The 24,844-nt window shown below is 36.4% G+C and overlaps 1 protein-coding gene across 4 annotated transcripts in view; it reads left to right on the top strand.

Annotated features, from left to right (window-relative positions):
• ANLN (anillin, actin binding protein) overlaps nucleotides 1-24,844 on the top strand; it is a 59,695-nt gene that overhangs the window by 22,471 nt on the left and 12,380 nt on the right. For 2 of the 4 annotated variants that reach the window (XM_055590398.1, XM_055590401.1), the window contains exons 8-20: nucleotides 1,089-1,212; nucleotides 4,905-5,015; nucleotides 6,019-6,257; nucleotides 6,936-7,081; nucleotides 8,390-8,537; nucleotides 9,432-9,567; nucleotides 10,177-10,359; nucleotides 11,327-11,453; nucleotides 12,091-12,139; nucleotides 12,232-12,288; nucleotides 13,557-13,578; nucleotides 14,505-14,608; nucleotides 24,730-24,816. In XM_055590398.1, coding sequence (XP_055446373.1) covers nucleotides 1,089-1,212; nucleotides 4,905-5,015; nucleotides 6,019-6,257; nucleotides 6,936-7,081; nucleotides 8,390-8,537; nucleotides 9,432-9,567; nucleotides 10,177-10,359; nucleotides 11,327-11,453; nucleotides 12,091-12,139; nucleotides 12,232-12,288; nucleotides 13,557-13,578; nucleotides 14,505-14,608; nucleotides 24,730-24,816 — 1,533 coding nt within the window. Of the gene's footprint in view, nucleotides 1-1,088; nucleotides 1,213-4,904; nucleotides 5,016-6,018; nucleotides 6,258-6,935; nucleotides 7,082-8,389; nucleotides 8,538-9,431; nucleotides 9,568-10,176; nucleotides 10,360-11,326; nucleotides 11,454-12,090; nucleotides 12,140-12,231; nucleotides 12,289-13,106; nucleotides 13,152-13,556; nucleotides 13,579-14,504; nucleotides 14,609-24,729; nucleotides 24,817-24,844 lie in introns of those variants that run through there. The other 2 variants (XM_055590400.1, XM_055590402.1) reach the window with 2 other exon arrangements.

Below are 24,844 nucleotides of genomic sequence, written 5' to 3'. Positions count from 1 at the left end.
TGGTTTTCCTTTTCTTTCTCTAGAAAATATAGAGCAACAGATCTTTAAAGTTTTTGTGTTAAATGATTCCTAATAAACCTGTGGACTCCTTCCCTAGACAGTTGTACATATGCATTTAAAGAAAATTCTGAACACAGTATTGGGAGAGTTCAAGGGTCTTCCCACTTCAGAATTCATCTGTGGTACCCATAAAAAAGGCAACCTAAGTGATGGGAAGAGAAAGCAGTTGAGTGTGATGTAACTAAAGTCAAGGGAAGAAGGAGCCTTTCAGAAGGAAGGAGTGGTCACTGTTGTCACGTGTTTGTTGTAAACGTGGACTGAACCGAGATCACAGTAAGGAGCTTGTTGTGACTTGGCAGAACCTTTTGGTGAAGTGGTGAGGGTAGGAGGCAGGTAGTGGGTGAAGAGCAGAGTCCATTAGTGTAGGCAGTCCCAGAAGTTTGGCTCTAAAGGGCAGGGAGCAAAGATATGGTGGCTGAAAAGGGATGTGGAAGTGTATAGTTTTAGCTTGTATTTGTTTTGTTCTTCTTGAGGAGACTTAGTTATTTTTTCCTCTTATTTGCCTTTCACTTGAATTGGTTTATCTAAAGCTGAACTCTGATGTGAATTTTCATTCTCTCTTGCCTGCTGCTGCTGCTAAGTCACTTCAGTCGTGTCCGACTGTGTGCGACCCCATAGACGGCAGCCCACCAGGCGCCCCCGTCCCTGGGATTCTCCAGGCAAGAACACTGGAGTGGGTTGCCATTTCCTTCTCCAATGCAGGAAAGTGAAAAATAAAAGTGAAGTCGCTCAGTCGTGTCTGACTGTTAGCGAACCATGGACTGCAGCCTACCAGGCTCCTCCATTGCCTAGTGGTCTCTAAAAAAGATTTTATGTACTATGAATTATCAGGAGTATGAACTAGTGTTCTAAACATGGCTGGACCTTTTCAACATTCATTTTCTGTTTTGTTCTGAGGAAGTTTATTTCTAACAATGACTCTTATTTGTTTCATTTAATAACATGTAAAAAGACAAGATTTATAGTTTTTTTTTTAAAGATTTATAGTTTTGAGAAATAAAATTTACATCTTCATTTGCTTTTTGCAGGAAATTCACTGTCAGAGCACTCCCCTCAAAAAACAAGTTGATCCAAGTACCCCATCACTTACAGTAACAGAAAAGGTGACAGAAAATCAGACTCCAGCAAACCCTTCTAGTAGAGAAACTTCAGGTAAGCATTTTCTATTTCTATTTCACTTAAAATGTCAATTTCAATCTACCATAATTTTGGAAGCAGCAGAAATGCTGTTCTAGTGTAAAAAGACAAATTAATTTTTTTGTTTGTTTCTAGCCATGCTATATGCTTCTTTCTTAGTTTTCTCTCCAGAGTGAGAACTCATACTCTTAATGAGAGTATAAATTTACTATAAATATTTTTTGGAGAAAAACTTAGTAATATCTATTGAATTGTAAAGTGTGTGTAATGCTTATTCAACTTCTTTGAAGTGTTTCTGTAAGTTGAATTCTTAGAACTAGTGTGCAATGGATGTATGTACAAATTTATTAGTCGTTGCATCATTTGTAATAGTGGTAAGATTTAAATAACTTAAATGCCCATCAGTTGAAGACTGTAAATAAATTGTGCTAAATCCATGTAATTGAGTATTATGTAGCTGTTTAAAAAAAATAAGGTGTATGTAGTGACATTTAATATATCATAGACAATTTTTTTTTTTTAAATTGTGGTGAAAAACATATTACTAAAATTCACCATCTTAACAGTTTTTAAGTATGCAGTTCAGTAGTATATTCACATTGTTGAGGAACTTTCATCAGGCAAAACTAAAACTACATCCATTAAACAACAACTCCCCTTTCCCCCTCTTCAGCCTTTGGTCACCAGCATTCTACTTTCTGTTTCTGTCAATTTGACTACCTTAGATAGCGCATATAAGTGCAGTCATATGGTATCTGTATTTTTGTGACTGGCATATTTAATTTAACATAATGTCCCAGGGTTCATCCATGTTGACATGTCATATGTCAAGTGTGTGACATGATTACTTTCCTTTTTAAGGCTGAATAATATTTTCTTGTGTATATATACCATGTTTTGTTTATCTGTTATCCATTGATGGACATGTGGGTTGTTTCCACTTCTTAGCCATTGTGGGTAGTGGTGTTATGAACACGGGTGTGCAAATATCTCTTTGAGACCCTGCTTTTAATTCTTGTGGGTATACACCCAGAGGTGGAATTGCTTGATCATACAGTAGTTCTATTTTTAATATTTCTGAGGCACTGTTATACTGGTTTCCGTACTGGTGACATTATTACATGCTGGGCACACAGTGTTGTCACCAGTGCCTGCGGGTTCCAACTTCTCCTCACTCTCGTCAACACTTGATATTTTTTGTGTGCTCTTGATAGTAGGTATGAGTTGTTAGCCCATTGTGATTTTGATTTACATTTCTCCTGTGATTGGTGATGTTGAGCATCTTTTCATATACTGGTTGGCCATTTGTATATCATCTTTGGAGAAATGTCTGTTCATATCCTTTGCCCATTTTTTAAATCAGGTTGATTTTTTTGAGTTGTAGGAGTCCTTTTTATATTCTTAATACTAACTTCTTAGATATATGATTTGCAGATATTTTCTTGAATTCAGTAGGTTGATTTTTCACTCTGTTGACTGTGTTCTTTGATATATAAACATTTTTTTAATTGATGCGTAGTTGTGAAAGTGCTGGACTCAATATGCCAGCAAATTTGGAAAACTCAGCAGTGGCCACAGGACTGGAAAACGTCAGTTTTCATTCCATTCCCTAAGAAAGGTAATGCTGAAGAATGCTCAAACTACCGCATAATTGCACACATCTCACACGCTAGTAAAGTAATGCTCAAAATTCTCCAAGCCAGGCTTCAGCAATACGTGAAACGTGAACTTCCTGATGTTCAAGCTGGTTTTAGAAAAGGCAGACGAACCAGAGATCAAATTGCCAACATCCGCTGGATCATGGAAAAAGCAAGAGAGTTCCAGAAAAACATCTATTTCTGCTTTATTGACTATGCCAAAGCCTTTGACTGTGTGGATCACAATAAACTGGAAAATTCTGAAAGAGATGGGAATACCAGACCACTTGACCTGCCTCTTGAGAAACCTATATGCAGGTCAGGAAGCAACAGTTAGAACTGGACATGGAACAACAGACTGGTTCCAAATAGGAAAAGGAGTACATCAAGGCTGTATACTGTCACCCTGTTTATTTAACTTCTATGCAGAGTACATCATGAGAAACGCTGGGCTGGAAGAAGCACAAGCTGGAATCAAGATTGCTGGGAGAAATATCAATAACCTCAGATATGCAGATGACACCACCCTTATGGCAGAAAGCGAAGAGGAACTAAAAAGCCTCTTGTTGAAAGTGAAAGAGGAGAGTGAAAAAGTTGGCTTAAAACTCAACATTCAGAAAATTAAGATCATGGCATCTGGTCCCATCACTTCATGGAATATAGATGGGAAAACAGTGGAAACAGTGTCAGACTTTTTTTGGCTCCAAAATCACTGCAGATGGTGATTGCAGCCATGAAATTAAAAGACGCTTACTCCATGGAAGGAAAGTTATGACCAACCTAGATAGCATGTTAAAAAGCAGAGACATTACTTTGCCAGCAAAGGTCCGTCTAGTCAAGGCTATGGTTTTTCCTGTGGTCATGTATGGACGTGAGAGTTGGACTGTGAAGAAAGCTGAGCGCTGAAAAATTGATGCTTTTGAACTCTGGTGTTGGAGAAGACTCTTGAGAGTCCCTTGGACTGCAAGGAGATCCAACCAGTCCATGGAGATCAGTCCTGGGTGTTCATTGGAAGGACTGATGCTAAAGCTGAAACTCCAGTACTTTGGCCACCTCATGCGAAGAATTGACTCATTGGAAAAGACCCTGATGCTGGGAGGGATTGTGGGCAGGAGGAGAAGGGGACGATAGAGGATGAGATGGCTGGATGGCATCACTGACTGGATGGACATGAGTTTGAGTAAACTTCAGGAGTTGGTGATGGACAGGGAGGCTTGGTGTGCTGCAATTCATGGGGTCGCGAAGAGTTGGACACGACTGGGTGACTGAACTGAATTGCACTAATTGATTTACAATATTATCTTAGTTTCAGGTGTACAATGATTAAACATTTTTATAGATTATACTCCATTTGAGTTATTATAAAATATTGTTCCGTGTGTTGGACAAATATCCTTGTAACTTATTTTATACATAGTTGTTTGTACCTCTTTATCCCTACCCCTACTGTGCCCTGCTTGCCACAGAAGTTTTTCAGTTTGGTATAGTCCCATTTGTCTATTTTTGCTTTTGCTGTCTGTGCTTTTTGTGTTATACACAGGAAATCATCAAATCCAGTGTCATAAAGCTTTCCCTCTGTTTTCTTCTGGGAGTTTTGTAGTTTTGAATCTTATTAGGTCTTTAATCTGTTTTTAGTTGACTTTTGTATATGGCATCAGATAAAAGTCTAACTTAATTCCTTGGATGTAGCTATCCAGTTTTTCTAACATTTATCCTTTCTTCATTGAATTATCATGGCAGCTTTGACCATATATTTGAAATTTTCTTTTTGGGCTCTCTGTTCTTTTCCATTTGTCTATATGTCTATCTTTATGTTGGTACCATACTGTATTGATTATTATAGCTTTATAATATATTTTGAAATGAGGAAATGTCAGCCTTTTAACTTTGTTCTCTTTCAAAATTGTTTTAGATATTCAGAGGTTCTAAAGTTCCATACGAATTTTAGGACAGACTTTCTATTTCTCCAAAAAGCTCTGTTGGGATTTTGATAGGAATTGCATTAAGAGTCTTTTACTGAACAATTCTAAGTTTTTATATATATTCAAATTGTTCTTCCTATTTTTTTAGATTTTACTGAACGTGAAATGACTAAGTCTAGCCCTTTGAAAATAACACTGTTTTTAGAAGAGGACAAATCCTTAAAAGTGACATCAGAACCAAAGGTTGAACAGCAGACTGGTTGGTTTTCATTGTTTTTATTCTTTGTTTCTTATTAACTCTGGATATGCTAGGAGAATTAGTATTCTCATATTCAAATATGTAGAGTTCTATATTTCAAAATGTTTTATGATTTTATAATCCCCTTTTTTAAAAAAAAAATAGGAAATATTCTTGCTTTTGCAAAATACGGTACTGTTAACAGTTATCTTTAGGTCCCATGCCCTGTGAAAATGTGATTAAGGCTGTCACTTCCTTTCACAGGGAAAGGAAATGTGCCACCCTTCCACCTCTGCATGTACAGTTGGGAGAAATCAGTGCCCTTGAAGTTTATTTGTGAACCCGGCCCTTATTTGTGATGTTATTATTGTCCTGTTATTGACTACAGTGTGAAAAGACAGTTCTCAGCAAGAGAAAGAGAATTATTTGAAAGAGTATTTTGTGTAAATCTGAAGCTTTGGCTATTATCTTGCAGTTTGAGTGCTTAATATTCTTAAACCTGTAGCACTGAATCAGCTTTTGATCGTTCCTACCTTCATTACTTCGGAGAAGGCAGTGGCACCCCACTCCAGTACTCTTGCCTGGAAAATCCCATGGGCGGAGGAGCCTGGTAGGCTGCAGTCCATGGGGTCGCTAAGAGTCGGACACGACTGAGCGACTTCACTTTCACTTTTCACTTTCATGCATTGGAGAAGGAAATGGCAACCCACTCCAGTGTTCTTGCCTGGAGAATCCCAGGGACGGGGGAGCCTGGTGGGCTGCCGTCTCTGGGGTTGCACAGAGTCGGACACGACTGAAGTGACTTAGCAGCAGCAGCAGCAACCTTCATTACTTAGAAAATGTTATTGGAACATTATAGCAGTATTCTGTTTCTTTTTGTTTTGTTTGTGTAGGAGGTACATTTTCTTAGGGCTTTCCCCCCCCCCATTTATTGAGTAAGCATATGAATATTAAGTCTTCTCTGTTATCCCTTTAATTCTTAAAGGCCTGAATCACAGTGTTCACCTATTGAAATGTTTTTCAGAAGTGGTACGTGAAATTGAGATGAGCGTGGATGATGATGATGATATCAATAGTTCAAAAGTAATTAATGACATCTTCAGTGATGTCCTAGAGGAAGGTGGACTAGATCTGGAAAAGAACCAAGAGGAGTTGGATCAAGCAGATGCAGAAAGCAGCGAAGAACAGGAAGATGCACTGAATATTTCCTCGATGTCTTTGCTTACTCCATTAGCACAGACAGTTGGTGTGGTAAGTCCAGAGGTAAGACAGGACTAAATGTAAATAGGCCCAGGACATAAAGAAACTAAGTAGAATTAGCATCTCTTTTTGTTTTAGTTGGTACCTGGGGATTTGGCACGCTATAGCCAGGGATATTTTGCAAACTTGATGTTAACTCTCTTAGAAGAGAGTTTAAAACTCTTCATTGGTTTCCTGTTGGCATCAGATGAAATCCAAACTGTAACATGGCTTAAAAAGCCAGCTACTTGGGCTCACATCCTGGCTCTGCCATGTACTGGTGTTTACTGGTCAGGTTATTTAAACTTTTTGTCGCAATTAAATGTTAAATTAGGTTAAAACCAGTACCTCCATCATGGAGTTGAAGTGCATATTAAATTGTATTAGAATATCAGTATTTAGCACAAGACAGATAACTAACATTTATTAGCTATCACTCTGAACTGAATAACTACAGCTTTTTTGGAAATTGATTCAATTAGAAATATTTTTTAAAAAAGAGTTACAAGTGTAGGCTTCAGCTGTCTATGAATTTTTATTCATATACTTTTTAGGAACATAGTTTGTCTTGTTTTTATAATGAATCGGTCAACTTATTGGATATTTATTTTCTAGTAATAGAGAAGGCATTCAATTCCTCAGATTTCTCATTTAGAATCAATGTCATCCATAAAATGTAATATCTGATGTGCCTTCCTGCAGAGTTTAGTTTCTTCACCTAGATGGGAAGTGAAAGACACCAGCATCAGTGATGAAAGTCCAAAGCCAGGAAAATTCCAAAGAACCCGTGTCCCTCGAGCTGAGTCTGGTGATAGCATTGGTTCTGAAGATCATGATCTTCCTTATAGGTGAGAATATCTTGGAAGACATTCAGTCACTAAGGGTCATCAGATCAGATCAGTCGCTCAGTCGTGTCCGACTCTTTGCGACCCCATGAATCGCAGCACGCCAGGCCTCCCTGTCCATCACCAACTCCTGGAGTTCACTGAGACTCACGTCCATCGAGTCAGCGATGCCATCCAGCCATCTCATCCTCTGTCGTCCCCTTCTCCTCCTGCCCCCAATCCCTCCCAGCATCAGAGTCTTTTCCAATGAGTCAACTCTTCGCCTGAGGTGGCCAAAGTACTGGAGTTTCAGCTTTAGCATCAGTCCTTCCAAAGAAATCCCAGGGCTGATCTCCTTCAGAATGGACTGGTTGGATCTCCTTGCAGTCCAAGGGACTCTCAAGAGTCTTCTCCAACACCACGGTTCAAAAGCATCAATTCTTCGGCGCTCAGCCTTCTTCACAGTCCAACTCTCACATCCATACATGACCACAGGAAAAACCATAGCCTTGACTAGACGAACCTTTGTTGGCAAAGTAATGTCTCTGCTTTTGAATATGCTATCTAGGTTGGTCATAACTTTCCTTCCAAGGAGTAAGCGTCTTAATTTCATGGCTGCAGTCACCATCTGTAGTGATTTTGGAGCCCAGAAAAATAAAGTCTGACACTGTTTCCACTGTTTCCCCATCTATTTCCCATGAAGTGGTGGGACCGGATGCCATGATCTTCGTTTTCTAAATGTTGAGCTTTAAGCCAACTTTTTCACTCTCCACTTTCACTTTCATCAAGAGGCTTTTGAGTTCCTCTTCACTTTCTGCCATAAGGGTGGTGTCATCTGCATATCTGAGGTTATTGATATTTTTCCCGGCAATCTTGATTCCAGTTTGTGTTTCTTCCAGTCCAGCGTTTCTCATGATGTACTCTGCATATAAGTTAAATAAACAGGGTGACAATATATAGCCTTGACGAACTCGTTTTCTTATTTGGAACCAGTCTGTTGTTCCATGTCCAGTTCTAACTGTTGCTTCCTGACCTGCATACAGATTTCTCAAGAGGCAGATCAGGTGGTCTGGTATTCCCATCTCTTTCAGAATTTTCCAGTTTATCATGGTTTAGGTTAAAATAAGAAGTCTTGTTATTTATACTTATAATGTTAATCTTCATAAAACTTTGAAATAGCTTTGGTCACCTTCTTTCACCCAGTGGCATTTTCCATTCTAGTGAAGTGTTCTGCCAATACTTTTCAATATCAGACTCTGCTGATTCATTCAATAAAGCATAGTGCTTAGTGTGTTGCTGGATTCTTAATAGACTATAACTTATTTCCTGAAGCATCGATGCATATAGATCTCAAAGAGTCAAAGAAACAGACCGTCCTTCGATAAAGCAAGTGATTGTTCGGAAGGAAGATGTTACTTCAAAATTGGAAGAAAAAAAGAATGGTTTTCCTTGTCAGGTTAACATCAAACAGAAGATGCAGGTATGTGCTTCACTGGAAAGGGGGTTTGGAATCTTAACACCTTGAGACTGTGAGCTTCTTGAGGACAAGGACCCTGTCTTATTCATCTCTATCCAGGACTAGGATAGTGTCTGGCTTGCAGGGCCTCAGGAATTCAGTCCTGAATTCAGTCTGAGAAAAGTCCTCTTTACTGGAAAAGTTGGAAGCTTGTTTGATATTACTGAAATATTTACTTTTAAGAATGTTTGTCATATGCAAATGAACTTATCTATGAAGAAGAAACTGACTCAGAGATACAGAGAACAAACTTGTGGTTGCCAAGTGGGAGGGGCGAGGGGGAGGAATGGATTGGGAATTTGATTAGCAGATGCAAACTGTTAGACACAGAGGGATGAACAGCCAAGTCCTACTGTGTAGCATGCATGCTTGCTCAGTAGCTTCAGTTGTGTCCCGCTCTTTGTGACCCCGTGGACCACAGTCCACCAGACTGCTCTGTCCCTGGGATTCTCTAGGCAAGAATACTGGAGTGGGTTGCCATTTCCTCCTCCAGGGGAACTCCTGACCCAGGGATTGAACCCACATCTCTTATGTCTCCTGCATTGGCAACCTGGTTCTTTACCACTGGCATCACCTGGGAAGCCCTGAGTGGTATAGCATAGAGAACTATATTCAATATGATATATTGTATAGCACAGGGAACTATAGTCGATATCCTATGATAAGCCATAATGAAAAAGATATGTTAAATGTTTTTGGTGCATAGTCTAGAAACTTGAACAGTGAAACTAACATTTTGACTTTCCTCTCTGGAGATTTTAGAAATTACCTAATTGGATAAATTATAAATAAAGCTTAAATAAAGTAAAAATCATGATTCAATGTGAATTTTTTTTCTCCTCTCATTGGTTTCACTAGGAACTCAATAATGAAATAAATTTGCAGCAGACAGTGATCTATCAGGCTAGCCAGGCTCTTAACTGTTGTGTTGATGAAGAACATGGAAAAGGGTCACTGGAAGAAGCTGAGGCAGAAAGACTTCTTCTAATAGCAAGTATGTGTGTTATACCCAAAACAATTCCAACACAGTTTCACACCAGGAAAAGCTCATTTTGTCTAGTATATTCAGAAATTTCTAATTCTAGAGAAAGGGCTTTTTTGGATAAGTCTGTTTCAGCTGATCTGTTTTAAATTTTTTTTTTTAATGTGGTTTGTGAAAACCTTGCATGTAAAATAAGGCATAGTTTACATGAAAGGGTGAAAGAATCTGGAGTGCATCTGAAGAAATGTTGTAGAGTGTGCTGATAATGAATATATGAGTATATTTATACACACACGCTATCTCTGTATGTGTAGCTAAAAACAAGTATATGAATTTTGTTGTGTGTGTGTATGTATGATGAAGGATGACAGGGCACATTAGGATGGAGAAATTAACTGTACAAGAAAACTGACCAAAAGTTGGAGTATTGAGCATTTTGTGAACAGATGGGTGATCAAGGTTTGGTCTAACTACCTATTGCCTATTTATATGAAGGAAGAGTTACTGATTTTGTCTTTGGTGTTGTGTATTTCCACATGAGTGCATTTTCTTGCACTGGCTTCATTTAGAAACAATTACAGTTTTAATATTTGAAATATTAACTTACATATTTCTATACAGCTGAGAAGAGAACACTTTTGATTGATGAGTTGAATAAATTGAAGAATGAAGGGCCTGAGAGGAAGAATAAGGCTGGTCCCATATCCCAGAGTGAATTTGTCCCTTCCAGAGGATCAATTACTTTGTCAGAAATCCGCTTGCCTCTAAAAGCAGATTTTGTCTGCAGTACAGCTCAGAAACCAGGTATGGTGATCTTTATTTTGTCACTTCTAGATCATATGTTAAATTATGAACATCACCTAGGTTGGAATTGTGCAAATGGGAACAAGTAGAGCATCCGGAAAGAAGCAAGACTTGCATATCTTAGGCCTTGAGTTCCTTTTATGTAAATATGTATCTAAAAATAACCAAGGAAAAATTTCATAAATGATCTTACCGATTACAGAATAACACAAATGGCTCTAACTGAAAGTAGGGCTTGTTAAACATAATACTGAACATAAATTACCAAGGCGAGTTATTCTGATACAACAGACCATTTCACATTCATTAATTTTTTTGTGGAAAGTATTGGGCATCTAAAGTAACTTATTTTACTTACTCTGTTCTATTTAAAATTCACTCCATTATGGAAATCTGTTTTTTGAATCCTGAATTACTGATTGTGGGAGTGAAGAGCATGATAGTATAGATACGTCTATTGAAATTTTATTTCGTTTAACCCTCTAGATTGAATAAACTTTTCTAAGCTATGTATTCTACTTAAAATGATATTTAAACAAGGTAGATAAAGGAGGTTATGGCACCGGTATCTGAAAAATAGGACAAGGTGGTAACTTACACAGAAATATAGTGTTTTAATTTCAGTTTTGAAATAATAAGCCAGAATATACCCTTTTGAGTTATATACTATTAGCTGAAGAATTTCAGGTCAACAGGTAAGATTTAAAGTCAGCAGAAATTGAGGAATGTGTAGTGAAGTTTTTTCAGTTCACATAATAGGAATATATCTTGATGATGCTATTCCAGGTATATGTCTGTCCACTTATGTCTTGTCTTTTTGTGTGTGGTAAGTTGACTTTAGGAAATTTTAAATAAATTTTATATAAATCAGTTGCAGTGTTACTTTAGTCATTTGATCTTCCAGAATGCTAATTAGCTAAATCTGATTCTGCTTGTGCTTATTAGATAATGTAATTATTTCTTGCAGATGCAGCAAATTACTATTTCTTAATTATACTAAAAGCAGGAGCTGAAAATATGGTAGCCACACCATTAGCAAGTACTTCAAATTCTCTTAACGGTGATGCTCTAACATTCACTACTACATTTACTCTGTAAGTAAATTAGGCTTTTGGTGGTTGAAACATGTTTTTCTTTTAATAGAATTAATATAGTCTAAGCATACAGGTAGAATTCATAATCTTTGAACTGTAATCTGTATGTTATTTTTATATGGACAGATATCTCATTTTTCAATTTGTTGATTTAACTCTTATGTTTCCGATCTTCCATTGAGTAGCATGTTTCTTCCATATGTCTACAGGTATTTGATATTTTGAAGTGTTTTAACATATATATTTACTATACACACACACATAAACATACAAAATCTGGACCATAATTTTTTAATATATGCTTTAAATCTATGAATGTACTTAACATTCAGTCTCTGTGTAAGACATTTGTATTTAGTGTTACGGATTTATTTTGAAAGTAGAGTCAAAATCCAATTTAGAAAAAAAGTTATTTTTATTTTTATTATTTAATATCTTGAGTTGTAAAAACTGAAGAAAATGTTTGACTTGTATTACAGGGGAAAAATTGACTGTTCTTACTAATTTTTATATTCTTTAATAATTTATAACTATTGTCTTTAGTTTTAAAATATAGTGAATTCCTTTACTCTCAGTCTTGTAACAGTATTTATGGCATTATTTTTAATGGCATCATTTGGTATTTTTATTTTTCCAGGCAAGATGTGTCCAATGACTTTGAAATAAATATTGAAGTTTACAGCTTGGTAAGCAGTTACAGCTTTCTAAAATTACTAATGGTGTGTTTTTCTTAAAGGAATCAGATTTTAAGTTAAATTCTCCTTTAATTTGTATGTAGGTACAAAGGAAAGATCCCTCAGGCCCTGATAAGAAGAAAAAAGCATACAAGTCAAAGGTGAGAATGAAAGAAACCCAGAAAATATATAATCAGAAGTACGAGACATAATGTCAGTTAAAAATTATGTACATTTTTAAAGACTTATCAGGCTCTTGGGTCATTTTTATGCCTCAGATTTCTAGTTACTGCATTTATTAGATATGAATACTGAGAGTAAACTTACAGTGAGTGACCATAACCCTAATTATAAACTACTGATACACCCAGGCTAGAAATTCTATTTTCTCTATATCTACTTGACAACTAACTTTATAATGTGCTATGCCTAGTCGCTTAGTTGTGTCTGACTCTTTGCAACCTTTTGGACTGCAGCCCGCAGGCTCTTCTGTCCCTGGAATTCTCCAGGCAAGAATACTAGCGTAGGTTGCTATGTGCTCTTCCAGGGGATCTTCCCAACCCTGGAATCAAACCCAAATCTCCCACATTGCAGGCAAATTCTTTATTGACTGATCCATCAGAGAATCTCTTTAAACTTTTCTCAGGCTTTTCCTCTGAACTTTTGTCTTACAAACTCCTGTAAGCAATACTTAAGAATGATGTGATTGCTGTAGGCATATGGAATACAAGCAACTTAGTTTCTGTCCTTCCTAGCCTTTGCTCTTTTGTTCTTTTTCTAAATCATCATTTAAAAGAATTTTATTTAGTTTTAATAAAAAAGGAATAACAGTATGGGGGCAAACCTTAATAAAGGACTCAGGCAAAATGTATTGATATTGAAGAATTAGTTTCTGTGTGGGAGAATCTCAAATTTAGTTAGTTTTAAGTTCTGAATCATAATGTTTAATAGGAGCTATACTAAGTTATCTTTTTTCTAGGCTATTACTCCTAAGCGACTTCTCACATAGGTAACCACTGTAAGTAGAATTTTCAAAAAATTGAAGTTCCTTGAAAAATCTTCACCTTCCACATATACTGCCCTCAATTTGGGAGACTTGGGTTCTATTCCTGGATCAGAAAGATCCCCTGGAGAAGGGAAAGGCTACCCACCCCAGTATTCATTCTTGCCTTGAGATTCCATAAATAGACGAGTCTGGCGAGCTATAGTCCATGGGGTCACAAAGAGTCGGACACAACTGAGTAACTAAAACTAACCATTTCTACACCCTTAGCGCTTTGGAAATCTTTAAAATATCCTAAAAGGAAAAAATAGTGTTTTCTGAAATGTAGTCCTTGCAGTGTTAAAGAGTTTTGTACTTACTATTTAAATCTTTGTATCATATAAAGAAAATAACATGTTCTTCTTCACGCCTTTTTTTTTTTTTTAGAAAAGCACTCTTCATTCTTCAGGTGAGTGGATCTTGAACTATTTGAAACACTAGAATAAGGAAAAAGAACTAAGCAATCGAATACTTATTCATGTAACCCTCTTGATTTATAAGTATCTACTTTAGTCTCCTTTGAATATTTTCTTAGTAACCTGTAAGATTACTAGCCAGAATAGTCTGCTGTCAGAAACCAGCACAGGCCACCAAGCTGCACATTATTCAGCCTCTGGCAGGCACTGCACACAGGATACCAGCCACTTTACAACTGCAGCAAGCAGCACTGCTCTTCACCACAGCTGCTTTTGTTCTGTAGATTTATTTCGTGCTCTTCACACTGTAGAGTTCAACTCTTTTAACTGTACTGATCATGACAATTGTATCATGTCAGAAAAACATCTTTCTAGTTCGCTGGGACCTGGGGTGCCAGTAAGCCAGGAAAGAGTTTTCCAGAGTAGCGTTAGGCCAAAATTTTCCAAAGAGGGTTAGGGTCGAGCTGGTTTCCCTCATCTTTGGACTTTTGATCTCTGCTTCTTGGCACAACAGAATAGCTGAGAAGAACCACGCAGATGAAGTCCTGCTGCTCGTTACGTCATCCTAGACTATAGCAGTAAAGTCCTTTCATGTCTCTTATAGGAAAGTTGCTTTTTACATACATATTTTTAGGTTCTGTATCTTTAAAAACATCTGCCTCAAATGTTAAGGAGTGATTGTACCTCATTTAAGTTAATATAAATACTTAGCAGTTTACTTTCATTAGGAAACATGTTGATGTTTTAGTCCCCCTGCCTTGCCCCCATATTAGAAATAAAGGAAAATGAAGCAATTTTGTTTTTTTTTTTTTTTTTTTCTGTGGCAGTTTAATTTCATTCTATTAGGGTGGGGTGAGGAATTGTTATTTTATATGTACCAAAGTCACTCTGAACTAAACTTCGTTTCGTTTTTCTTTAGTTATGGCCAGTCTTAATGCTGTGCGGACCAGCAACTTTGCCCTTGTTGGATCTTACACTCTGTCATTATCTTCAGTAGGAAACACAAAATTTGCTCTGGACAGGGTAATCCAAATTTATTTATTTATTTACAGAAAAGTTAGGTCAATGGAAGTATCCCATTTCAAGTATTTGAAATCTTTGGCTGAATGTATATGCTCTTAGAATTGTGTATGTTAATTGGATATAGGTTTATATGCATGATATGTTTTTTGATGTTGGAAGTATTTCTCCCTTTATGTTAATAGTTAAGTCTTCAAAGCAGTATATATTGGTTCATTCTAAATGTCAATTCTGACTAAGAAAGTATTGCTGCTTGCATATAGATGTTAAGCTTACGGTTTTAAAACAGTATCTTGCTCATTTAAAACCAATATTTTGACATGATTAACATTTTTTAGATTTAGTTTTACAAAATAGGGAAAGATAGGTTAATTTCTTGGAAAAGTACTTATGAATCTAAGGGATTTCTTTCCCATACTTTACTCTCCAAGTTTAAGCCTTCATAGTTTAAATCTTTGTAACATCACTATTGAGAGCTTTTTACCACACTATAAGGACTAAACTTTTAATAGCAAACAAGACCATTTTAAGTGGTAAAAGAAGTAGAGGCAAACTTCAGTCCTAGGGTTGGCTCCTGCTGTATAATACAGACTATTTAAAAATACTATAAGAAATTTCTGTGGTCAGAATATAGAGATGTTTAAAAAAAAATCCACCTAACTTTTAATTTAGTAATTCAGCTAGATTAACAAATTGAATGATTCTGGGTCTTTTTTCTCTTTGTCTTTTATTTTGTTTATTTTAGATAAATTATGATGTAAAAGAGCGAGAGCTACTGGGCTATATGTTCCAGGAAAAGGTTGCCACACTTTCTTTGCTTAAAACTAATGAGCTTAAAAATTGGTCCTTAATTTTTGGCCCTTATGTTTTTGTTTTACTAACCACTCTCATGTCTTCTTGGTTATTTTGAATAATTAAGGACATTATGTAAATTATGCTTTATTTAGACCGTTGGGCATCTTTTTCTTTACTCTCATAATTCTTTAAGGCTTTCTTTAAAAGTTCTCTAGCTTTTTTTCAATGTATGTTTGGTATTTGGGCTGTTATCCTGTATTCTTTTTTTTCATGTTACTATTCTTTAAGATTCTGTGGTCACTTCAACATTGATTTTCTGGGTACCAAAATGCCAAATTTAATAACTATCCTAAAATTAAAATTTACTCAATATTGTTGACTTCCTACCTATTGAAAGACCTATTGGTGATGTTTTAAGTAAAAGTAGAAAATTTTTATGGTCTTAATTGGCTAATAGGTATGTTGCTATGTAGGTGATGCTGTTTATTAACTTTAAAATTAAAAATCATTTAATGCTAAAATTATACTAAATATAATCATATATTTTAGAAGTTTGTTTTTTTTTAGAACTTTTAATATCCCTGTGAAGATCAATCACAAGCATTTTGTGGGTGTATATAGAAATGCTTGGAGAAGGCAATGGCACCCCACTCCAGTACTTTTGCCTAGAAAATCCCATGGACGGAGGAGCCTGGTAGGCTGCAGTCCATGGGGTCGCTAGAGTCGTACACGACTGAGCGACTTCACTTTCACTTTCAACTTTCATGCATTGGAGAAGGAAATGGCAACTCACTCCAGTGTTCTTGCCTGGAGAATCCCAGGGACGGGGAAGCCTGGTGGGCTGCCGTCTATGGGGTCGCACAGAGTCGGACACGACTGAAGCGACTTAGCAGCAGCAGCATAGAAATGCTAATTTGCAAAATACTGGATAGTGTTTTTTATTTTATTTAAAGTTCTTCAAACAATATTTGCAAATTAGGGAAACATAAGAACTGGAGTTCTGTGAACTGTATTCCTTACTCAGTGTTGTCATATAGCCAATTTCTATGTATGTACAGTTTCATTAATCTCTAAAATGAAAAAGATTTCAATGACATGTTAAATATAGACTGCTCTCTAAAAAATTTGTTCACTGCCATTTTAGTGTCACACAAATTAAAAATAAATTGTGATATGTTCATTCTCTTAATGATTTTTTTTTGTAATTATAGCTAAAGTATCCTACCTGAGTATAAAATCACTCAATTTAATTGGTTTGTGTTCAGTACTGTAAAGTCTCTTCCTGAGTCAAATACAATATAGATGTAAAATTTGTCACAAGTATGCTTTTTTGAATAGCAGGGGGAGGAAATATTTGTTCTAATATCTTATAGTTGATGTAGGAGAATGAGATAGTTAAGTTTAGATGTTCTTCAAATTGGTGGGGAAAATGGATGACCTTCTGTACACACATAATGCCCTATTTGATTAAATTTGAGAGAGTAAACAAGTCTCCTGTGTGCGCCCAGAGACCATTAGTGCAAGGGAGCGTTTGCTTATTTTACTGTGTCTTGACCAGTAATGATAAGTCACAGCATTGTCTCTGGGATCCCGTTCAGAATGCAGTTTCTTTTGAGGTTAGTCAAGACTGTTGACTCTACAGATATAGGATAGTACTAATAATGAATTCCCTGGTGGCTCAGTCGGTAAAGCATCTGCCTGTAACGTGAGAGACCCAGGTTTGATCCCTGGGTGGGGAAGATGCCCTGGAGAAGGAAACGGCAACCCATTCAAGTATTCTTGCCTAGAAAATCCCATGGACAGGGGAGCCTGGTGGTCTACAGTCCATGGGGTCGCAAAGGGTCAGACACGACTGAGCAACTTCACTTTTCTTATTTAAGGTTATAGATATCTGATGTAGAGACTGGCATTGTGGAATTTAAATTATGAATCTCAATGAATCACACTTTCAGATCCTTTCTTTGAATAGAGAATCCAGAATAGTCATAGGTTTTACTGTACTTTTATGGATAAAGGGAGAAGGATATCCCACAATTCATCTTCTGACTTAAAGAAATCTCGTAGATACATGTACCTTCCAGGAAAGAGAGATGTCAGTTAAAATAGTATTAGGACAAAAAACTGTAAAGTAGAACAACTGACTAGCATCGTAGAATTTTGAAGTTGTAGGAAGAATGATTAGGTATTCTGGTGTGTCCGAAGCTATCCTGGTTTATACCTGTTGGCCTGGTGTGATTATTAACAGGTATAATTATTCTCACTCAGAAGTATCTTGGTGTATAAAAAATTACAAAGTAACCCTGATTATAGAGTACATTTTACACCTCTTAATAATAATCCTTGAGGTGCTGATAATTTTAAAAGACCCTTTTTATTAAACAGAAAACAGAATATGATCATACATTTTCACATGTCTCCACACTTGATAGGGCGTAATAACATTGACGTCTGTGAATATTCTCAGTTCACTTCAGGACAAGCTTCTCACCAAGAATATTGTCTACTTTTCACAGCTTTTCACATTTTCTTCTCATCTTTCTGAGATTCTTTTTACAGGAGCATTCTCTTGGCTAAATGGTAGAATTCTGTTAATTAGCATTGAGAGGCTAAGAGCTTAACACTGACAATATGGAAAAAAAAATGGTAAGGGAATTTGTAACTAATGCAGTTAATGAGGCATATGATGTCTTGACCCTGATTAGCATTGTAGAATTACATTATAGATGCCTTTGAAGTTCAGAAAGTTGAAAGTTTATTTTATGAAATTAGTCTGTTGAAATCTATACTTTTTGGTCAAGAATTCTCCCTTTTTATCTTTTATTAGGGTGGAGGAGTAAATTTTTATAAACTAACCTTCCAGTTAAAACTTTGAAATTTAGACTGAACTATGATTATTCCAACCAGAGTGTCATTCTTTTTCACTGGGCAGCAGGAATGACAGAGTTAATCATTCCCCTTTCTATATTGACCCAGAAGTCAATATCACTTTAAATATTTCTCCAATTGAATTTTTCTTGTATTTGTAATCTTTAATTTAAATTCATAATTATTTTATATTATCACATATACTTAAGCTCTTTTATTATTTAAAAGATACTTTTGGCCTGAGGTCTCTTTGCTAAATATTAATATACTGGTGAGAATGATTTATTTAAAATATTTATGTGAATATTTTCATACAAGATAGAAAGCGTGATTTTATTTGGAAGAAAATATCAATCCCTCAAACTTCCAAGCAGTAAAAGCAACAGAGTCTCAATTTAGGCACTTAGTTTTGTTTGTTAATTTATGCTCCATGTATTTTAAAGCTATGCTATTGGGTACATAGATACTTAAGATCTTCTTAATGAATTGTTAACACTTTATCTTTCTGGTAGTCATCTTTAAGGTCTATTTTGTTTGTTATTAATAGAATTACATCAGCTTTCTTATGATTAATGTTTGTATGGTATATCTTTTTCCATTCTTTTGAATTTTTCGTGGCCATGCCATGTGGCATGTGGGGTCTTAGTTCCCCAACCAGGGATCAAACCCGTGCCCCCTGAAGTGGAAGTGTGGAGCCTAACCCCTGGACCACTGGGGAATCCCCTCTTTTTCCATTCTTTATTCTTAACTTGTCTGTGTTCATATATGTCAAATTTATGTCTCATAAGCATATTTTATGGTCATGTTTTGTTATTGTTAAACAATTTTTTGTCTTTTCATTAGAGTGTTTGATACATTTATATTTAATGCAGTACTGATAGGGTTCAGTTCAGTTCAGTCGCTCAGTCGTGTCCGACTCTTTGCGACCCCATGAATCGCAGCACGCCAGGCCTCCCTGTCCATCACCAACTCCCGGAGTTCACTCAGACTCACGTCCATCGAGTCAGTGATGCCATCCAGCCATCTCATCCTCTGTCGTCCCCTTCTCCTCCTGCCCCAATCCCTCCCAGCATCTGAGTCTTTTCCAATGAGTCAACACTTCTCATGAGGTGGCCAAAGTACTGGAGTTTCAGCTTTAGCATCATTCCTTCCAATGAACACCAGGGCTGATCTCCTTCAGAATGGACTGGTTGGATCTCCTTGCAGTCCAAGGGACTCTCAAGAGTCTTCTCCAACACCACAGTTCAAAAGCATCAATTCTTCAGCACTCAGCTTTCTTCACAGTCCAACTCTCTCATCCATACATGACCACAGGAAAAACCATAGCCTTGACTAGACAAACCTTTGTTGGCAAAGTAATGTCTCTGCTTTTGAATATGCTATCTAGGTTGGTCATAACTTTCCTTCCAAGGAGTAAGCGTCTTTTAATTTCATGGCTGCAGTCACCATCTGCAGTGATTTTGGAGCCCCCCAAAATAAAGTCTGACAGTTTCCACTGTTTCCCCATCTATTTCCCATAAAGTGATGGGACCGGATGCCATGATCTTAGTTTTCTGAATGTTGAGCTTTAAGCCAACTTTTTCATTCTCCTTTTTCACTTTCATCAAGAGGCTTTTTAGTTCCTCTTCACTCTGCCATAAGGGTGGTGTCATCTGCATGTCTGAGGTGATTGATATTTCTCCTGGCAATCTTGATTCCAGCTTGTGCTTCTTCCAGTCCAGCGTTTCTCATGATGTACTCTGCATAGAAGTTAAAAAAAGTAGGGTGACAATATACAGCCTTGACATACTCCTTTTCCTATTTGGAACCAGTCTGTTGTTCCATGCCCAGGTTGGGTTTAGTCTATTACAAAGTAGGCATACTTACACTACAGGCTAAATCTGGCTCTTGGCCTTTTTTTTTTTTTTTTTGACAAAAGTTACTTTTGTCACAATTAATGAACTGATATTGATATATTATTAACTAAAGTTCAGCAGCCTGTTTTTGTAACTAAAGTATTGAAACATACTTATGCTTTTTTGCTCTGTAGCAACTGTTCTTTTTTTGTTGTTCTTTTTTTTTTTTAATTTTATTTTATTTTTAAACTTTACAAATTGTATTAGTTTTGCCAAATATCAAAATGAATCCGCCACAGGTATACATGTGTTCCCCATCCTGAACCCTCCTCCCTCCTCCCTCCCCATACCATCCCTCTGGGTCGTCCCAGTGCACTAGCCCCAAGCATCCAGTATCGTGCATCGAACCTGGACTGGCAACTCGTTTCATACATGATATTATACATGTTTCAATGCCATTCTCCCAAATCTTCCCACCCTCTCCCTCTGCAACAGAGTCCATAAGACTGTTCTATACATCAGTGTCTCTTTTGCTGTCTCGTACACAGGGTTATTGTTACCATCTTTCTAAATTCCATATATATGCGTTAGTATACTATATTGGTGTTTTTCTTTGTGGCTTACTTTACTCTTTATAATAGGCACAAAGACAGAAATATAGATCAGTGGAACAAAACAGAAAGCCCAGAGATAAATCCACGCACATATGAACACCTTATCTTTGACAAAGGAGGCAAGAATATACAATGGATTAAAGACAATCTCTTTAACAAGTGGTGCTGGGAAATGTGGTCAACCACTTGTAAAAGAATGAAACTAGAACACTTTCTAACACCATACACAAAAATAAACTCAAAATGGATTAAAGATCTAAATGTAAAACCAGAAACTATAAAACTCCTAGAGGAGAACATAGGCAAAGCAACTGTTCTTTGTTCATTTGTTTTTCCTCTCTTGACGCCTTCTGAGTATTTTGGTAATCATTTTTCTTTTCTGTTGGCTTTTTAGCTGTACCTCCCTGTATTGTTTTTCAGTTATTACTGAGAATTACAATATGCATCTTTAGCCTATTACTGTCACTACAGTCTACCTTGAAATACAATTACACTTTATGTACCTTGCAAGTGTTAGAACCTTGCATTTGTCCATTCCATTATATTTTACTTCTACCCTTGTTATACACCCCAATGCACTGGTATTCTTTCAATCAATTTTTAAAGGAAATTTAAAAGTATTGTCCTTTGTATTTACCAGTTGTTATGTTCTTCATTCATTTCGTAGAGTCAGACTTCCATGTGGGATTATTGCCTTCTTAGGAAGAAGTTTTTTTGTTTTTTAATTTCATTATAGCATAAGTCTGCTGGAAATGAATTCTCTAACTTTTGTTTATCTAAAAATGTCTTTCTTTACATTGTCTTCATTTCTGAAGGACTGCTAGACTGACAGCTTTTTTCCTTTCACCCATTCTTTTAAAGTTGCCATTTTATTGTTTTCTGACTTTGTTTCTGATCATCAGTCAGCCATCAGTCTTATCTTTTCTGTTTTTTAAAATTTCTGTTATCTTTATTTTTATTTATTTGGCTCTGGTGTGTCTCCACTGCTGCTCGCAGGCTTTCTCTAGGTGCGGCAAGCAGGGGATACTCTTCATTGCAGTGCGTAGGCTTCTCGTTGCGTGGCTTCTCTTGTAACGGAGCATGGGCTGTAGCTGTGTGGGCTTTAGTAGTTATGGCACATGGGCTCTGTAGTTGCGGCTTATAGGCTTAGTTGCCCTGAGGCACGTGGAATCTTCCCCGACGGGACTGAATGCCTGTCCCCTGCATTGGCAGGCAAATTCCTAATCACTGGACAACTAAGAAAGTCCTGTTTTAATTTTTTTTGTCTGTGCCAGTGCAGCTTGTGGGATCTTAGTTTCTTGACCAGGGATCAAACCTGGGCTCCCAGCAGTGAAAGCACTGAGTCCTAACCACTGGACTGCTAGGAAATTCCCCTTTTCCACTGTTAATATTTAAAATTTTTAAAATTTGAGACAGTTTGACCCTAATCTGCCTAGGTGTGGTTTTCTTTGTCATGCTGGGTCATTTCTTTTTCATCCTAAGTTAATGAACTTTATGGAGCTCTTTCTAGTTCATGTTTTAAAAGTTTTGGCAAATGCTTAGCCATTATCTCATCAAATATTTCTTCTGCCTTGTTTTTTATTCTTTCTAGGACTCCAGTTAAATTGTATGTTGGACTCTTGATTATGTTCCTACAGATCTATAGCCTGCTTTTTTTGTTTGGTTTTGTTTTTTCCTTTGTGTTTCATTTTGGATCATTTCTATTTACTAGTCTTTGAGTTCATGTCTTTTTTTCTAATGTGCCCAGTTTCCTGTAAAGCCTATCCAATGAAAGCCTATTCAATTTCAACTTTTTTCTTATTCTAAAATTCCCATTGGGATTTATATATTCTTTAGAGTTTCCATTTCTCTGTCGAAATTCTCCCTTTTCTCACCCATTTTTGTCCTTCTTTTCCTCTAAATTCCATAACAAAATATAAATGTCCTTGTCTTATCATTCTAACAACTAGATCATCTGTGGACCTGCTATTGACAGGATTTGTTTTCTTTTTATTAAAGGCCACCTTTTCTTGCTTTTTCATGACTTGTAAAACTTTTAAACTGTAGGCTAGATGTTATATTATTAAAAAGCAGTAGAGTCTGAAGTAGGTGGTGATAATACCCTTTCGTCTCTTAGTGTAATCCGTAGTGGAGCTGAAACAGGGTTTTGTTACTTGGGGTCAACTCTTCTTTTTTATTTTTTTGCTTAAGAAGCAGTTTATTTTTTACAGTTCTGCAGACTAGAAGTCCAAAATCTAGGCTTTGAAGTGGGTGGGTTCTTCTGAAACCCTCTCTTCTTAGCTTGTAGATAGCTGTCTTAGGTGTCTTTCACATGGTCTTTTCTCTGTGTGTCTAAATCTTCCTCTGTTTATAAGGACACAATCATATTGGATTAGAGTCCCTCCTGATGAACTAATTTAACCTTGGTGACCTCTTTAAAGGCCCTATCTCCAAATATAGTCACATTTTGTGGTATGGGGAGTCAGAACTTCAACATGTGATTTTGGTAAGGGATGGATGGAGAGGGGACGCAGTTCAACCATAGCATGGTTAAAGCTGTAGCATGAGTTTTAGGATTATAGATGTTGGAAACATATTTGTTTCTAAAGAATAAGAAAAACTCTATGGGTATAGAATGATTCAACTTTAAAATAAGCAATAAAAAATTCTGTTTTCAATAACTTGTTGGTTTTGTAATTTAGCTTATGTTTATTTTGGTTCAAAGCAATGTGATTCCAATGAAAGAATCAGATTCCTTTTTACTCATTCCTCACTAAATGGTTCTGGACACGATGGCAACATGAGATTTCCATTAAAATATTCATCCTTATCCTCACCATTATCATCAAGCTAACAATTATTACCTAATGACTATTTTAAAGAAAATTTTATTTGGAGGATAATTGCTTTACGATATTGTGTTGGTTTCTGTTGTACAACAACCTGAATCGGTTATAAGTGTACATATATCACCTTCCTCTTGAGCCTCCCTTCTTACCTAATGATGATTGATGTTGAACATTTTTTTCATGTGTTTGTTGGCAATTTGTATTTTGATTCTTTTGGATAAATTCTGAGAAGTGGGGTTGATTTATTTTATGATAGTTCTGTTTTTAGTATTTTGAGGAACCCTCATACTGAAAAGATTTTCATTTTGATGAAGTTTGTCTATTTTTTCTTTTGTTGGTCATGCTTTTGGTATTATATTTGAGAACCACTGCCAAGTCCACAATCACTGCAGATTTACTCATCTATTTTTCTTCTAAGAATTGTATGGTTTTTTACCCTTACATTTAGGTCATTGATCCATTTTGAGTTAATTTTTGTATGTGACATGAGGTAAGGATCCGACCTCACTCTTTTGCATGTGGCTGTCCAGTTTCCCCAGCACCATTTGTTGAAAATACTGCTCTTTCCTCATTGAATGGTTTTGGTACCCTTGTTGAAAATCAATCTGGGTTTATCGATGTGTGGGTTTATTTCTAGACTCTCAGTTCTATTCCTATGGTCTGTATGTCTATCCTTATTCCAGTATCACACTGTTCTGATTACTGTAGCTTTGGATTTGAAATTGGGAAGTACGACTTTGAAGATGGTTTTGGTTATTTGGGGCCTCTTGCAATTACATATGAATTTGAGGATTAACTTTTCCATTCTGTAGTTCACTGTTCTTTATTGCTGAATAATATTATACTGTTTAAAAAAGCCAATTGGTTTATCCCATTTTCTATCAAGTATGTTCTGTTGATAGAAAATGGATAAACACATGTATTGTCTTCTTAAATCTGTGTTTTCTTTATCACATTAACTTGGGACTTAGGGTTCTGTTTTTAATCAGGCTCTATATTGAATGAATTTATTCTTTAGAAGCATTTGTTGCTAAGGAACCAGTGGCTTTTTGGCCACCTACTTTATATTCCAGCTTTAGAAAATACCGTGTTTTCAAGGCATAATATTCTCTATTCATGCTATTCATGATTTAAACATGTTTTATCAAGAAAAACTTTTACAAATAATTTGCTCTCTTTCCTCACAGGTGCCCTTTTTATCTCCTTTGGAAGGTCATATTTATTTAAAAATAAAGTGTCAGGTGAATTCAAGTGTGGAAGAAAGAGGTTTTCTAGTAAGTAACATCACTGGATCTATATTTA

The sequence above is a fragment of the Bubalus kerabau genome, chromosome 8 (genome assembly GCF_029407905.1).
Source record: "Bubalus kerabau isolate K-KA32 ecotype Philippines breed swamp buffalo chromosome 8, PCC_UOA_SB_1v2, whole genome shotgun sequence".
NCBI classification, from domain to species: domain Eukaryota; kingdom Metazoa; phylum Chordata; class Mammalia; order Artiodactyla; family Bovidae; genus Bubalus; species Bubalus kerabau.
Note: the sequence above shows the minus strand (reverse complement) of the source record. Positions and strands in the feature narration are given on the sequence as shown.